The 17,908-nt window shown below is 36.7% G+C and overlaps 1 protein-coding gene across 1 annotated transcript in view; it reads left to right on the forward strand.

The window, feature by feature from the left end:
• The first annotated feature begins 312 nt into the window (after nt 1-312).
• Nucleotides 313-17,908, forward strand: part of LOC144976526 (sodium-dependent proline transporter-like) — a 40,926-nt gene continuing 23,330 nt past the window's right edge. The window contains exons 1-4 of the mRNA XM_078920818.1: nt 313-529; nt 1,763-1,894; nt 6,711-7,059; nt 10,251-10,362. Coding sequence (XP_078776944.1) covers nt 313-529; nt 1,763-1,894; nt 6,711-7,059; nt 10,251-10,362 — 810 coding nt within the window. The remainder of the gene's footprint in view (nt 530-1,762; nt 1,895-6,710; nt 7,060-10,250; nt 10,363-17,908) is intronic.

The following is a 17,908-nucleotide window of genomic DNA, read 5'->3' on the forward strand; positions in this document are numbered from 1 at the left end:
ATTTACACCTGAGTACGGTGATAGATTGTGAGTAAAGGCCTTTTTCCAAGGGCTCAACTATGCGCCGATCGAGGCTCGAATCCAGGACCTTCCGATCTGAAAGCGGGTGTCATACCACAGGACCACATATCCATTAATTAATTTATTAATTCATTTATTTATTTATTTGATCTATTTATCTATGAATTGCAGACATAAACTTTAAACAGTCCTGCTGGCAGTCACCAGACAATATCGGTACCGATCTTGTTGAATTACTACCCACACGTCCTATACTCAAAAGGTGAAGAAGAAAAAAAAAAAACTCACACCATGTACACCAACACGAAAGGAAACCAATCGAACGATCGGATGCTGAACGACAACTACCGGAACGACTCCATGAGCAGTGAGGATGACTCAGAGCATCTCCAAAATGGCCGCCACACTTGGTCCAAGAAAACGGAGTATGTATTGTCTACTCTGGGATACTGTGTTGGTTTGGGAAATATTTGGAGGTTTCCCTATGTCTGTATGAGGAATGGTGGAGGTGAGTAAAGGTTTGTTTGGTTTTTTAGATGTCTTATTGTTTTGATTACTTGTTTCTGTGTTTCGTTTCTTTTTTTCTTAGTCCCCTCACCTCGACCAGAGCATGGTCTATCAATACATTCCACTCCTTCTTGGACGTCTCTGTGCCAAGTTCTCTGCGTCTTCCATCTTTATGTGAAGCCTTTCTTTTTAAGAGTCTACGTTTATAACCTCCTCCGGCATTTTATATTCCGCCCTGTTTTTTCATCCCAATGTTAATAAATGTTAAAGATAACTTATAATGAAAACAACAGAGACTTGGATGACAATAGAGAAGAATCATTTCCAATAATGAGAGGCCAGACTATTACGGAACCCTTCGCCTTGCAGAAAAAAAAATCTCCACAAACTACGCTATCCACCGCTCCAAAAAGAAAATAAATGGGTTTAAGAAAAGGTACCTAGTATCTATCTTGAATCCCTCTCCCGACTTCTTGAGGTCACAAGGTCAACACACAAACACCACGAACGCCTTTTCAGCTATGAGCTCTATCTCAATTATACATTATATGAGACAGAGATTGACTTAGCTTTAAAAAAAAAAGAAAAAAAAAGAAAGAAAGAAAGAAAAAAGAGAGAAAGACAAAAAAATTACTCAGAACATTTTGACTGTAAAATTAATGTTGGTCCCTGGACTAAACCCGATATTATACTAGACTGGGGCCGTTAAGAGCTACACTTAACAATTCGTCCCTTCTGCTATGCTCTTCAAAATCGTGCGAGTTGAAGCAAACACCAATATTATACGCGTGGAACGATTGCCGCCCCTTAATTAGTTCTTATCGATTGTGACAGTTATGGCATAACAGGTATTATAAAGTCATCACTTTAGCTGATGGATATATTTAATATTGAGTTCTGACTTTCTAATTTCGACCAAACTTCTCCAGTTATATCTTAAATCTGCATGCTCTTATTACACACCCAAAACGTGTTTTAAAATCCTTTAAGAGTAGTACAATTTCAAATTATGTAGCGATCACTTATAATATCTTTATTGATGAACAGTATATTTAGACTAGAAAATAAGATGCCTTCACTCTGAAGCCAGAGGATCAAATACACAAAGTATTTAGTTTTACACTTTCAATGAAATAGGAACCAGTGTATTTGTCATTTACACTTTTCTTCCCTATTGTTATGAGTCACGTATGATTTTTAATTTAAAGTTTTAGATATCTTGTGTTTTTCTCAGGTGCCTTTTTGATCCCATTCTTTGTGAGCCTGTTTATCTGTGCACAGCCCGTGTATTTTCTGGAGGCCGCCATTGGGCAATTTGTGGGAAAGAGCTCTTTTCATGTCTGGTGTATTTGTCCACTCTTTAAAGGTAAGTTCCAAAGAAAAAAGAGTTTAGAGAAGCGTTTGAAAAAAGTATAGAAAGGTTAAAACTTAGGCGAGCTGATGTCAAGGCTGCGAACTCTGCCTAATTAAGAGTGATCGGAGAGGGAGAGAGAGAGAGAGAGGGAGAGAGAGAGAGAGAGAGAGAGAGAGAGAGAGAGAGAGAGAGAGAGAGAGAGAGGACCGTCGTGTAACGTGAACTATTGGTCCGTTACATCTAAAGGGGTCAAATCGACAGAATTTCTTGGAGAGGTTTTTAAAATGAGACTTAAAGGTCGGTTTCGGTCTTTTCAAGAAACAAATTAATTACATATCCATATTTATAGTAGGGTCCCGAGGCCATTGTTATTTTAAATTCGTGTAGAAGTTTAACTTTCTTTATAAGCCAAATAAGCAGACAGACAATAACATTTTTGTCCAATTGGAACTTGGATCTGACATTTTGGGGGTCACACAGAGGCAAAACAAGGTGAAAATATGGTTAAATTAAAAAGTCCCATAGTATCAAGAATTTGATAACTTGCAAATCACCAAAACATTTTAATAGGATCCAAATATATCACCTACGTACAAATAATTAAATTCATACATCATTTCAAGGAGTTGTTGCCCTTTAGTTGCGTCTTCTTTCTAAAAAGAGAACGATTTCCCGGAATATCACTTAAACTGTTTAAAACATATAACTTGTAAAGAGAACAAATAACAGCTCATACAGAGAATAAATAATTTCCAAATTGCAAATTAATCGGAACATGGTTAATGGAGTTATCACCCATTGAATTCTGTTACTAAAAATAGAACTCAAAAGATAATAGGAAATCTATAGCACTAGCATTCTAAGAACAAAAAAAATATTTGATTATGTGTCTTTAGGCTCTATACAAAAAATCTTAGCTCTATATCAAAATTCAAATGAGTTACCGCCCTTTTTCACATTGGAAAAAAAAAATCACTTGTGTATTTATTTGTGAAACATCTAAAAATTGTTGATAAAACAATACTTTTCAGGAAAAATATATGAGGAACTGAATGAGTTAAACTTAATTTGTGATCACAACTAAATCAGATATTCAATGGCGTTATCGCCCATTAAAGCTTGTATCTAATTATAATACTTGTAGCCTCTTAGGAAATCAATACCAGCCAAATAACAGAATATATTGTTGATATGTTATGAACCGGTATACAAAAATCTTAGGTTTCTTGTCTCAATTCAAAAGAGTTATTATACTTAACATATAATTTACTGCAGCAAATCTCTTTTTGTGAAATGCCTCGAAAACTAATACCAAATCAAATAATTATTAGACAACAAATGGAAGTTACTGGTAATAGCCCATTGAGCACAGCCATATCACGAAGAAAAAAGGGTTTTAGAAGACCCCAATGTAACTGAAAAGTAGAACATTCCAAGCAACAAGCAGAGTTTCTTTGGGAAAACGTCTTATATTTTGGATAGCCTGAGCGGTGATCTAAGAGAACTTTATTTTCTTGTTACTGACATCCAAAACAGTAAACTTTATTATTTGAGTAGTAGAACATACAATGTGATTTGAAAGTTATTCTATAAAGAGGAATATTTTTATTCATCTAGAAATCAAATTAAGAGCAATAACTCGTACAAATCGAAGGGAAAGTTTTTTAAAGTGTACATGTGATTAGTTTGATATATGATAATGTTTTTATGTTCTTAAAGATGTTATCGATTAGTTCCAAGTAATTAAATGTTAAATATACCTGACCTTGAACTTGCTTGACCTCTGAATGGCCTTCAAGAAGTCGAATTGAAATTCCAATCAGCCAAATGTGTCCCTAAGATATTGATTTTACCAAATTTGAAGAAAGATAAACTTCCACACGAAAGGTGACACAACTCGAGTCTTTGCACGAAGCAGTTACTCTACTATAATGGGCGATAACTCAATCAAATATTATTTGATTTCCTTTTAACTTCATACGCTTGTTGCTGACATCCAAAAAAAATTTACTTTATTATTTGAGTATTATAAAATAAAGTGCTGTTCGCATGCTATAAAATACTCAAAGAGGAATGTTTTTATTAATCTAAAAATAAAATCAATGGCAATATCTCTTACAAATCGAAGGGAATATTAACAAAAGTGTACGTGTGATTTGTTTAACATATAACAAAGTTTTTATGTTCTTAAAGATGTTATGAAATATCGATAATTTACGAGTAATTGATTGTTAAATGTAATTGACTTCATTTGAAATTTAGTGACCTATGGTTGACCTTCAAGTGGTCGAATTGGAATTCCAATCGACCAAATGTTTTTCAAAGATATCAATCTTACCAACTGTGAAGAAAATTCATCTTTTACACGAATGTAAAACAACTCAAGTTTTTTTCACTAGGCGGTGACTCTACTAATTGGACGATTTTAATCTTTCTGTGTCATCAATATAGAGTTAAAAACAAATTTTTTGATGAAAAAAGTACAGTTTCTGTGTTGATACCCGTTTTGCGTCCTGATTCATAGGTATGGCATCAAAAAGTATAACAATCTTATGACTTTCCGCAAAGACTAATGAAGGAATATCCTCCATATCGTTCCTTCTTATCAACATTGCAGCATTTTGTGTCGCCATAGAGAATTTTAAAGCTTTCGCTTATAAGATTTGTATAAGGACATTAACAAGTTTTGAATCAAAGTTTTATGACAAAATTGATGTAAAGAAATTATGATATTTATTATAAATCAAAATATACATGTCCTGTAAAAAATATCTCTATGGTGACATAATACATTGTCTCTGTGATAACTGTGGACATTTTCAGACAATTTCATGGAATAGATTCTGAGAAACATTAGACATAGTACCCCATACCCCTAGAAAAATGACATATTGAGAAAATAGCAAAATAGCTTTCCGTCTTTAGTACTTTTCTTACTTACCTGTACCCTTTTCGATCTTGGTTTTCATGCCTTTATAGTATATGTTGAGAAATTGCACGTCACTAATATTATTTCTGAGGGTTCCGGAAGCATGACGAATGCACAGTAGTCCTTAAAACATGGAGTGATCATGAATGTGAACCATTCTTGGCAATATCTACTCCAAGGGTAATTGAAATAACACAAAACCGAGAAATAAAGAAGTCAGAAACACCTCAGGGGCGATAGTTTGTGATTTTCCAGTCTGGTGTTGAGTCCCCTGGGGTTTAAGCATCCAAGGGTTTTCAACAGATGTGTTTCCTGTTTGCGTCAAGATATAGAGTCTGTGGAGCAGAATTTAAATACCCAGACTTGAAGATTACTGTGCATTCGTCATGCTTCTGGGCTATCATTTTCATTACTATATTGGATTTATTGCACGGATACATTTTACACCTATTTCTATTCCACCCGCGACTTCCCTACTTTTTGCGCACCAAAATTTTATGCGTTGTTTTAATTCCGCTCAATTTGAAACTACTTAGTTACATATCGAACGCTTTTCAATATTTTTCTACAGAGAGGACCTACAAAATATCTCTGTCGTCAATCTGGAATTTAGTAATGTCTTAACAGTTTTTGTTGTTGTTGTTGTTGGCTGAAGAAGGGTTTTGAGCCCGAAACGTTCCGTCTGGGTATTTTGTTCTTTTTTGAAGATGTTATTATCATTTTTGTTTATTATTTTTTTACATGTCTCTACTGAAGAACTGTTTAGCTTATTTGAATGGAATGTCTTTGTTGTGTTGTTGATCTGAACCGCGGTTAACACCAGACCCTACTGCTATTACTTTGAACGGTCCTTTCCATGTGGTTAAGAGTATACTTGAGTCATCGAGTAAGAGTATTAATACATTGTCACCAATCTCAAACTTTCTTGTTTTGCTTTTGCGATCCGAGTAGTGTTTATGTATGTCTGCTTTCCTACTGACGGATTCCTGTAGCAGTTTACACGTGTCCTCTATACTATCTTTCAAATATTCGTAAGCAAAAATAATTTCTTTACTGTTATTCTCATTCCCTTAAAAAATATCAGCTAGATACTACATTGATTGGGCCGCGAGATAATCGTCCATACAACTAGAATAAGGCCTTTCGACTCTTGTGGTATTTCTGAATGCAAAAAGGATTGCTGGTAAGTATCGGTCCCAATCATCTGGGTTTTCTGTTGAAATGTTTTTTAACATGTTCTTCAGAGTGCCATTGAAACTCTCAAAAAGGCCATTTGCTTGGGAGTGGTAGGGATTTGTGAACGAGTGTTGGATTACCATGCGTTTCATGATTTCATGCATCATATATGATGCAAACTGGGGTCTATTGTTCGAAAATATCTCATTTGGTATGCATATTCTAACAAAAATTGTCATCAATGCTTCGGCTATGTGATCCGATGTGGTTGATTTCAGTGCTATCCCGTCTGGCCATCTGGTTGCGTAATCGACTAGTGTTAGTCAGTATGTGCATATGGTTTCTATCTGATTTTGTTAAAGGACCTGTAATGTCATGTGCAACTTTTTGAAATACATTTTCAACAACAGTTGTCTCTAATGGCAATCTAGGTACTTTGCCTTTTACAACTCTTCTTTGGCATATGTCAAACGATTTCATATATTCGCGAACGTCTTTAGTAATCCCAGGCCTTGTGAAATTCGCGGATATTCTCTTCAATGTGGAAGAGCTCCCAAGATGTCCAAAAGTTATTGTGTTGAACCACTATAAAAATTTCCCATTCAGTCAGAAAAACTGTAATCAAATGCGTATCTGCAGTCATGTCACAGACACAGATACATTTGCAGAAATACGTTATATAAATGTTCATATTTCATTTATTTTTATTATCTATTTTTACAGGTATAGGAGTATCAATGAATATATTAAGCGTGATGGTATCCTGGTACTATGGAATGATCCTGGCTTGGTGTTTAGTCTACTTGGTCAACACATTCCATTCCACCCTTCCTTGGATGAGATGTGACGGGTCCTGGAACACACCGAATTGCATACCTGCTGACCAACTATACAACATTAAACACACGACAACGACAGTTTCAGGAATGGGGTTGGAAGGTAACGCCACTGGAATCAATACAACGTTGTCCGCTCTTGGGAATGCGACTGCTGATGCATTCGGTAATTGGACCAGTGGTGGAAATGGGACTGACATGATTAACCGAGTATCATCTACCAAGGAATTTTGGCTGTAAGTATAAATCCTGGCCCAATCCATCAATCTGTTATTATGTCGTAATGAACCAGACTGTCTCTTCTATGTAGGAAGGTGGCAAGTAGGAGTAGAGAGATAGGAGTCAGATAGTTTTCCCATAGACTTAGTCATCTGGTGCCACTTAATTTTTCCCCCTGTTTTTGTCGGGTAAAGCTCCAGACAACTTGACTGATAGTAAGGTTTAAAGAAATATGTAGTAGCTTTAGTGGTAGATTATTGGCACGTTATATAGGGATAGGTAGGTTCAGAAGGCATGTATTAATCCCCGTTAAAGAAGAAGTACTTTAATATAAATAAACAGAATTGTCACATACAATAAGTTAACACATAATTAGCCAAAGAATAATAGTGCTGGTTTTAATTCACTAAATTTAGGCTATGAGTATTTAATTTTCATCTCGTATCACAAACTATTCATATTCCTTTGTAAGTGTGCTTAACTTAGATGTGACTGGTGGCGGCGCTAAGGTTTTATTCCCGTTAGTGGGACAGGAGCCGTTCCATTCCAGTAGTCTTAGTGGATCGCTTGTAAGATTCCACTCTGTATCACTTACTTGTAGCCAAATGGATGTTTACTTGTTCTCCAGATGCATGTTTGGTCGGTACCCGATCTGTGAAAATACCGGAGCAAATCTTTGACCAGGTTGCAACATTTTAATATTCCTTATGAATAGTGATGTCGTGAGGGATTTCAATTAATACCCCTTGACACTGCTCTATATGTGTTAATTAGTAATTTCATTAACCGGACACATGAAATAGTGGGATGGGGGAAACATATGTATCAACGAGAGCATAATAATCAATGCATATATATATATATATATTATATATATATATATATATATATATATATATAGATATATATATACCGAATAGAACTACCGCGTATTAGCGATAGCACATTAGTAAATGTAATTTGTGTAATGTAATTCATTCATTTGGAAGGCATACATTATACATTAATATATATACATATATAGATAAAGATAGTGAATGGATATCTTATAATAACATGAGTTATCAATTACTGTTAATAACATGAATTATTGATTTGTGTTATTTTTTGTTGTCTCTACTTAGGGCCAGGCGAAACACAATATTAATTATCATTCCTACACACACTAGTTTAATTGGCATTAATTAATGATAACACAGTGTATGTCCATCACCTTCTCTTATTCACAAATGTTTCTCGCTATGTAGAATTTCGAGTTCCCTACTAGAGGCAGTAAGCTCTAAGCAGATTAAATGGGAGAGAACGAGATGGATCGTTTATATACATTTCTTTCGGGATTTGGTGAATCACAAGGAACCAATAATATTCCAGGATTTGGTCGTGCCTGGCTATTATTGGTGGTTTTCTTGTGACCAATCGAATTCTGTGTGTCATCGTTGTTAGCGTCTTGTAATCTGGCGAATTCCCAAATAGGTCGGTTACCTGTGCCCGTTAACAATGGCGGTCAAACCACATGGCCCATCTCGCCTCGCACCTACGTGTGAATTAAAGCAGTCTCAATACAGTGTCAAGCCCGTCGCTATAACAGATGGCCTTTCAATTATGCGTAGGGCCATAACAATTAACACATGGCGACGCTGTGAGAGTAGGTATTGGGAATATGTATTGATTTATATACAATCTTTGGGAAGTGAGAACAATTTGAAATATATCACTACACAGACGAGGCAAATTGAGTCTATAGTCAGAATTAACAAAATTAGATTTAAGTTAGTTTTTAAGTGTAAGAGACAAAAATCATTCTCCTCAATGAAGACATCTATTTTGACTCAAATTTTATCGGTTTAAAATTCAACTTTTAGGATATGTTTCATCTCTGTCCCGATATCTCAGCTTCACACGCAAAAGGATCGAGATCGACCCCAGGTGAAGTCGTGATTTTTTTTTATCCGACCCCCCACCCCTGTCCACCCAGCAGTGATTGGGTGGCTGGGTCTGTTAGATCTTACTGAAAGATTAGCGTCCTTATCAAAGGGTAGTAAGCAATTGCTATTTGCCGCTTCAGGCTATAGAAATCGGATTAACCCCTTCTCTATGAATCTCGTGGCTCTGAAGGAGCATTTCGTCCCAAAATAATACTGTTTTAAGACGACTGGTCACAGTTTTTAATTTATGACCCACTACCTCAACGCAGTTATACTATATCTGAATGAACCAGATGAAAAGTAATTAGTAAAATATCAAATTATTAGACTTGTAACATGTAGAGTGTTTTAAATGTAACAAATTAGAGAGCAGAAACGAGTGTAAGATGATTTGAAAAAAGTGTGTATGAAACGGTGGTGGATATGGCAGAAAGAAATACGCATGAACCCCCACCCCACCCCAACCAACCAAACATCCAGATTTGTTCTCACCTTTTCTCATTAGTGTTTTCGGACTGCCAATCCTTGTCCATTCCTTTAAATTGTCCACCAGCATTTTGTTCGCCGCCCTCTCCTTTTGCATCCCTCCATGGTCCCTTGCATTACGTGTTTTGTCAATGTCGCATCATCTCTTAAATTGAACAAACACAATTCTTCTACTCAATGAAAGAATTTGCTTTCACCTTACCTCACTTCACCTCATTCTCCAGACCGAGATGGCCGTAGAAGAGACATGAGAGACGATTCTGCACTAAGAGCTCTTTATTCAGATCTGTCATCAGCATTCCTCAACAGAGTTGGACTGCCAATCTTGTCCACCCCTTGTTCATCCAACATATTGTTCTCCGTCTTCTCCTTCTGCCCATCTCCAAGGTCTCTTGAATAAAGGGTTTTCCCAATGTCTCACGGCGAAAGATTTGACTAAACCAAGACCATTTTCTTTTCTTTTTTCTTTTTGGACTGTGAAAAGGAGGAATTCCTGTGGTCCTGTTAGAGAAACAACTTCTGTAAATCTCTTCATTTGACATCTGGTCTGTTCAGATCATGCCTAAAATGCACCATTGCAATAGTTATTGAATGTTTGCATCTTTTTTAGGATTGCTAAGGTTGATGTCCAGCTGGGCATATGCTATAACTGATTTAAAAAAAGTATATATAATATCTTGATTTAAATTTTTGATTTTCAGAACCAGTGTCTCGCAACTTAATCCCATTGAGAGTGTTTTCACATAATTCGTTATTTCTTGTAAGCTTTGCTTTTTTTTTTGTCTGACCGTTTTTAGCCACAATGTGTTGGAGATAACAGGAGGTTGGGATGAGTTTGGCGGTCTGACCTGGCATTTGTCATTAGCTTTAGTCATGGCCAACTGTGTTGTGTTGATAGCAATTGTAAGGGTATTCACTCTAGTGGAAAGGTAAGTGACTTGAGTGAAAGTTATCAATTACTAAATGTCTATTTATCCTAAACATCCGCAATTTTTATTACCTTACACCTGACACCGTATATAGCGCAATATCCACCAAACACTTTACAAAGGGTCCGTGACCAACAACAACACGTAACATATAAAACGAGTTATGACGTCTGTTAGGCAATATTACATTTTTTTCTGACAGTGACAACGCTGTTAACGGTCATGTACTCATTTTTCATCTCAGTACGGTGAGTGAATGTGAGTAAAGAATCTTTTCCAAGGATTCAACTATGCGCTGAGTGAGGCTCAAACGCGGGACTTTTCTCAGTTTTGACCGTGAGAGCAATTAAACACAACATCACAATATCCTACAAATTATAAGGTTTTGTGATTATTTCTTGTTGACTAACACAAGTCAGAACGGACTAGCACTTATTTATACCTGAGTTTGGTGAGAAAATTGGGATAAAGAACCTTTAAGAGGACTCCATATTGTGCTCACCAGAGAAACTCAAACCCTTGACGTAACGATCGTTCCGTTGCGATCCAGGAATTCTTATGTACAGCTATGTGGTTTTGAGTTACGGCAATCGCCTTTGGACATGCAGATCCCTGATTCGTGTCCCCTGTGAGCGACGCAAAGTTGAGTTCTTAAAAGAGGCCCTTTACCCAACTCAGGGGTAAACTGATAACCGAGCAGGATATAACTTTGTGTTTATCGGAACTTTAAAAAATGCTTGCGTCGTCTTTAAAGCGTTGCGCTGCGCCTTGTCATATATAATTGTTGCAGTTATCTTCAGTCTCCTTGTAGAGCTCATTTAGTGGATATTACGCAATGCGAAAGCTCAAGTCTAGGTTTTCTTAATTTTAAAAAACATGACTAAAGACATGTACCTATATATTTCGACCAAACTTCTCATCATATTTTCATTAAAAGCACACTCATCTTGTACGGGAATTTCAAACACGAGATTTCTGGAGTACGATAGCCTTAGCGCTTCGTCTGCCAAGGTGTGTGAGAACGTTGAACATTTTATCACATTTCAGTTCATATCACCCGATTCGCCAGCCAACTCTCATGCTTTGGAAAGACACGTTTTCAAGCATTTGGCCAGAAAACTCGTTCTTCAAATAGCTATCGATTTCAACGACCTCCATGACATCCTGCGGAAAACTGTGGATCCGCTTATATTATTACAAGACAAGTATCGGCCCATATCTGAAAAAGATGCTATCTCGGCATAAAAGATGAACAGATGACCTTCACCAACTTCCTGTTGGTTCAAAAGTCGTCTCTATACAAACGCCATTATTGTATAGATGTTAACCAATCTGCAATTCGTTGAAACAAATCTTTTCAAAATGTTTGCCAGAAAGCTTTTATTTCAAATATCCATCGACTAAAATTGTCGAAAATACTCAAATCTGACAATGAAGTTTCAGATTTTAAACGTTTTGACAAGTTAATGGTAATTTCAAGCGATGGATTTTTTCAAATAAAACTTTTCTGGTCAAATTGATAAAATGTCTTTTGCCAGAGTATGGCAAAAAGCATCAAAACGGCAATTATGCCAGTTATGTAGCTGTGAGAGATATGCCCAAGATGGTACGGGGACGATACTTGGAGAAAAGAGGGGGTGGGGGGGGGGGGCTACAAAAGATGGACTAAGCCACGAATGGATGACTCGATACTGAAACATATTTCGTTTTCTTTTTTTTTTTCCTTTTTCTTTTTTTTTTTTTTTTGGTTGATTTTTTTATTTGGGGGGGGGGGGGGGGGGGGGGCTGGATGACAATAGCCTAGCCTAAACCTTCAGCAGCTGAGAGCTCTGAGAATGAATGAACGGCCATAATCTTTTTTATTATTATTGATAACAGGGGGAGGGCAGGGATTAACAAGCATAATATTATAAAAAGAATGGACGAATGAGCACTCCATTAATGCGAAGAATATAGCGTGTCGATAGTTCAATTAATAGAGCACCAATCCATCAAGTGAAAGGATCCGGTTCGGTAACCAAGTATTGCAGTTAATGTTTTCTGACCCATACCTGCTGTAATGTAAGTGTTTGTTCAAGTGTAAAATGAGTGACTACGTGGTTTGTAATAGCATGATAAAGTTGGTATTGGCACCTGACAGGCATTATACCTCCTCCTACATGTCAAGTGTTGCTGTTGGCTTAAAATTACTTTCTATACATTTTGAGCACACTAAGTAAATAGTATTGCCTTATAAAAAATCATGTTTTTGCGGATTGTCGGGTTAGACGGTGAAGTCGAGATTGTCTTTCTGACCATCTGTCCACCCAGCAGTGATTTCGTAGTTGGGTCTGTAAGATCTCTCGGAAAGTACTTTGCGTTTGGCTAGCTTCCAATCAAAACGGTAGCAAGCAATTGCTATTGTCCTTTGCACGCACTAGATGGAACGACATTGACGGCACTCCGTTCTTTGTTATTGTTTTTAGACATCCTTTTTAATCATTAGTTCTCACTTAATTCTCTCAATCCGACTATAGATGTTCAAGATTACACACTGTTTTGTGTGTTCGTTTGTCATACCCAACTGGTGCATTTGTGAGTATTTTACCTAAACGCATAACATCAATAAAAACTGGGATAAATTTTAGCTCCGCGGACATAATGGATGCTTTTCTATTGACTTTAAGATTGTATTCCTCGTCTTATAGACCAATTCCATGAGTGTCAAATCATTTGTTATTTGGGTGTCATTTGTAGGTTGGAAAGTCGCCTGGAAACATTCTATAGATAGTATGCAGATGACGTCACTCAGGCCTTTGTTATTGTTTTTGCCATCCGCGTTTGTGAGTTGTCCTCACTAAACTGTATTAACCAGACTATAAAAGTTCATGGTTACACAGATTTTGTGTGTTGGTCCGTTATACTTCCGGATGGCAATGTTGTGAACTCCTTGGCCAAGCGCATTCTATCTATAGATACTTGGCCTGAAATGAAACCCAAGTCGCATCGCTTCTACTGCTGTTTGTGTGGTGTGACAATGCCGTCCTTATCTTTATATTATCTTACCTCTTAGCCCCCTATTAATCTAACCCCTCCCCCTATCCTCTCCCCCACCCCCACCCCCAACCTTTTCAACATCTTTCCATTAAAATAAAGACCCTTCCAAAGTAAAAAGCACAATAGGTATATTAATAGAAATTCGTCTTTCGAACTTTTGACATCCTTGACTTTCTCGTGACCCGCTGTGGTTATCTCATACGTCCCAAATGACCATTATCCTCAAGTTAGTGACCAGTGTCCAGAGAAAACATTCCGACGATTTATTGGTCAGTACAGTAAAACATTGTTGTTTTTTTGGTCACTGGGCCATTCTTATTCCTACACATGATATTAGTCTAACCTGAACTCAGAGATCATCATTCTCAACCCCCACCACCATAAATGCAGTAAAGTTGAGCTGTTATATAAGACAATTTGAATACGTCGGGATGAATCGAACTCCCAAAAGTGAGTATAGAATTAATATTATAAGAAATACGACCATCAAGATTGTTTTTCTTTGTATGAATAGAAATTGACCTCAATTTTATATACACATATCCTATTTCTAGCACATAGCTTATCCCCACATAATACGCCATGAAAAAGCGAGACACCAATGGGTTCAAAGAGCTTTTAATGGGTCGAGGCCAACAACAACACAGGACATGACAAGGACAACGCTTTTATCAGTCAGCTACCCATTTTGCACACGAGTACAGAGACAGAATATCAATAAAGAGCATTTTTCAAGGACTCAACTTTTCGCCTTTTCCAAGCGTTTGCTTACAGAAGGACTCGAACCCCCGAGCTACAGATTATATGCCGATTTTATACCACTAGAATATAAAGCCTTGAAGGAAGCTCCGTGGGACTTATGGCTCCAAAGAATAAATAAAAGCGATATGAAAGACAAGTCGTAGCACATATATCAAAAACAAAACCTTGTATGCATAGTACACTCTTGGCTAAGAAGTTCTCAACATTGCCACCCGGAATTGTAACGGATCAACACACAAAACTGTGTGTAGCCTTGAACGTTCATAGTCTGGTTAATACCGTTTAGTGAGAATTACTCGAAAATGCGGATGGCGAAAACTAATAACAAAGGGCAGAGTGACGTCAACTTCAGACCATCTACAGATAGTATGCGCTTGGCTAAGACGCTCACAACATTGCCATGCGTAAATATAACGGACCAACACACAAAATATGTGTAACCATGAACTTTTATAGTCGGGTTAATACAGTTTAGTGAGAAGTACTCATAAACGCGGATGGCAAAAACTAATAACCAAGGGCAGAGTGTATATAGATAGAACGAATTTGACGTCTCTCGGATCTTTGTTATTGTTTTTTGCCATCCGCGTTTATGAGTAATTCTCACTAATTAGGCTGACGAGTCATATATCTAGACGATACATGCTACACGATACATACTACACGCCACACGTTTCATACCCTGGGCTATATAACTTCACACTATCATGCTACGTGCTTCATATTTTGCCAGAGACAGAGAAATTTTGTTTTATTTTCTCCGAAGATGAATTCTTCCGACGAAGAAGATGTTCTGATTTTGCTTTTGTTACGAAGGAGAAGAAAACGAAAGAGACAAAGCATATGGTGCCGATAACATTTCCTTCTCAGAGAATCACGAGGAGAGTTCCAGCGTACATTCCGTCATTTTCTTGAGAATCTGATGAAAAACTCTACCCAGATCCCAGAGAAGGGGTCTTGCCTTTACCATTTCAATCATTTTTTCCTTGTAGTCGTCCATGTTCGTCGGATCTAGAACTACACTTGCAGCAAAAAAAAGTGAGCATGTCCATATCTTTCTACACGCGTGTAGCATGTAGCGAGTCCCGTGTAGCGTGTAGTGAGTTGTATGGCCCGCATAAGAGAGACAACGAGGTTTCACTTTTCTATACACGTTTAAAACGTGTAGCATGTAGCGTGTAGCATGTAGCGTGTAGTTCTATGGCCCGTCAGCCTTAACAAAACAATAACCTTTTAAGGTTACACGTAGTTTTGTGTGTTGGTTCCTTATATTTCCGGATGGCGATGTTGTGAGCTTCTTAGCCAACTCATACTATCTATAAAATCAAAATCCAATAAAACAGCATGATTTTTTTAATGGGCCGAGACGTACCCCTTCACGGCAATAATCTGGCAAATGCGTTATCTAATAAAGGTGGCCAGAAAACTATTCCAACCATGGCGTACTAAAAGAGTCAAGGCCTTGGCGCACGCGTATCGAGCCGAGTTGGTTAAGGCCATTGACTAGCGCTGTGTAGTGTGCAGGTAGTGTGTTAGTCTAGTGTTAGTGAGAATTACTAAAGACTGGTATGCAATGGGCAGTGATGTAAGAGGCGAGTTGTAATTATTTATCTCATTAAACGTGTCGGAGGGATGATTTACTAATAAATAGTCTATATTATATTCAAATTATAAATCATGACGAGATAGCAAGTTAAGCTTTGTATTGAAATAAGCGTACACAAAACTTTATTTGAGATGGACTAAAAATACAACAACGAGAGAAGGAGAGAGAGAGAGAAGAGAAAGAGAGAAGAGAAGAGAGTGAGAGAGAGAGAGAGAGAGAGAGAGAGAGATAGACCTTTGGGGGATTTTTTTTCTTTTTAACAGTAGTGGGCAGTTTGATAGTCAACACTGAACTTTGATGAGTAACAACGAACATAGTTTTGTGGAAAAGAAGCACCTCAATGTGATGGTGGTTGATGGTAGTAGTAGTAGTAGTAGTGTAGTAGTAGTAGTAGGTAGTAGTAGTAGTAGTAGGTTAGCAGTAGTGTTAAAGAGGAAATGATGAAGATAGTTGTGATAATTTTATAGTGAGCAAAAAAATTTATAACGGGGAAAAAAATGTTGGAGAGGGAAGGGGGTAGGTCATACAATGAAAAAGATATTATGTTTGGGAGATAATAAAAGATTGGGGAAGGGACAAATGATGATGGTGATGACAATGATGATAATGATATGTGGTGTCAATGATGATGATGATGATTGCATCTTACCTTAAATGCGGTGTTAAACAAGCAACAGTGGCGATGTTTTAGTTGGTTACATTGATGTTGATGATAATTTGGCTACTTTTCTTGTTGCTTTACTCTTATTCTCTGATGGAAATGCTAGGCAGTGTCTCTTAAAAATTATACGCTTCACGAGTTTGAATAACACTAGAGATGCACCGATAGGCGAACTCTGCATTAAGAGAATGGCATGGAACTAGCGAGACTAAAAACTTTTTCCTCGTAAATAAACATTTCACCATAATACAAAATAATGTTCTTGCAAGCTTTCCATGCTGATCTTGAGCTTTGCCGAATACCTCCCCTCCTAAAATGTAAATAAATTGTAATAATAATTTGTATCAAAAAATGAAAGGTCATACTTTTAAATATTACCTGTCTGATCACACCAGATTCAATTTGTATATGCCTGTAACCACAATATTCTATTCTTAAATCGATTCTATACATGAGCATTGGGCATCCCAGCAATAGGCACTGTAACATAATTACTGTATTATGAAAAGATATTAGATAAATATGGTTTAATGAGATTTACAAGAAATTTAAAGTATGACCTTTATTTTAAGACTTACTGTAAACCTGATTGCAATGATTCTGAAATATTTGTCACTTTAATATTCAAAGCTCCTTCTAGTTTTATCTGATACTTCCTTACTGTCTTAAACATAATTTTTAAATTATGCCATATTAATATTAAATTATGTCATCAACATGTCAATACTCTACGATTTTACTTTACACTTTTAGATAGGTAAATGTAACCCTGTGACGGACACAATGGCCAGGTTGAATCTATGAAAATGTATTACATATATATGGTCAAATGGTTATTTATTGTGTTATATTTACTTATTCGGAAAAGTAAGCCCTTGTACTATTCACTAAATATTTATTAATTTAATTAATACATTTTTTTACTACACCAAAAATGTGCATCACTCACGGAGCTGGTATTAATCATAAATAAACATTACCTCTGTACGTTAATGAAGCTTTGACATAAACTTCATCTGCAATTATAATGCAAGCCCTGCTCCTTTCTTCTTTAGAATTAAAAAAAAAGACGAAAAAAGTTTGACATCATTAATGTTCTTTGCTGATCTCGTTACTCTTTGAAGTGTTGTTATTGATGGAAGTTGAAGTACCTCTCTCAATTGAGAATACACATGTCTTGAAACGGAATACCATGAAAATGCTTTGCATAAATCATCCATTGCATATATCCTTTTGTTTTTTGGAAGGTTCATCAGATATATTTGTCTCTCAATAAATTTGAATTTGTCATCCTGGGTGTCAATCGATGAGCAAATGAAATTAACTAGCTCCTGGAATTGTGACCAGCATTTGATTTCTTTACAAATAGCAGGGTGCTTTACTTTTTTGACACCTGCGTATGCTTCATAAATAATTCCCTTTATGTTTCCGTGTTTGTCTACAACCAAGGAAGTAAAATGA

This window comes from Berghia stephanieae, chromosome 7, assembly GCF_034508935.2.
Source record: "Berghia stephanieae isolate SIO BIC M18660-M18661 chromosome 7, UCSD_Bste_1.3, whole genome shotgun sequence".
Taxonomy (NCBI): domain Eukaryota; kingdom Metazoa; phylum Mollusca; class Gastropoda; order Nudibranchia; family Aeolidiidae; genus Berghia; species Berghia stephanieae.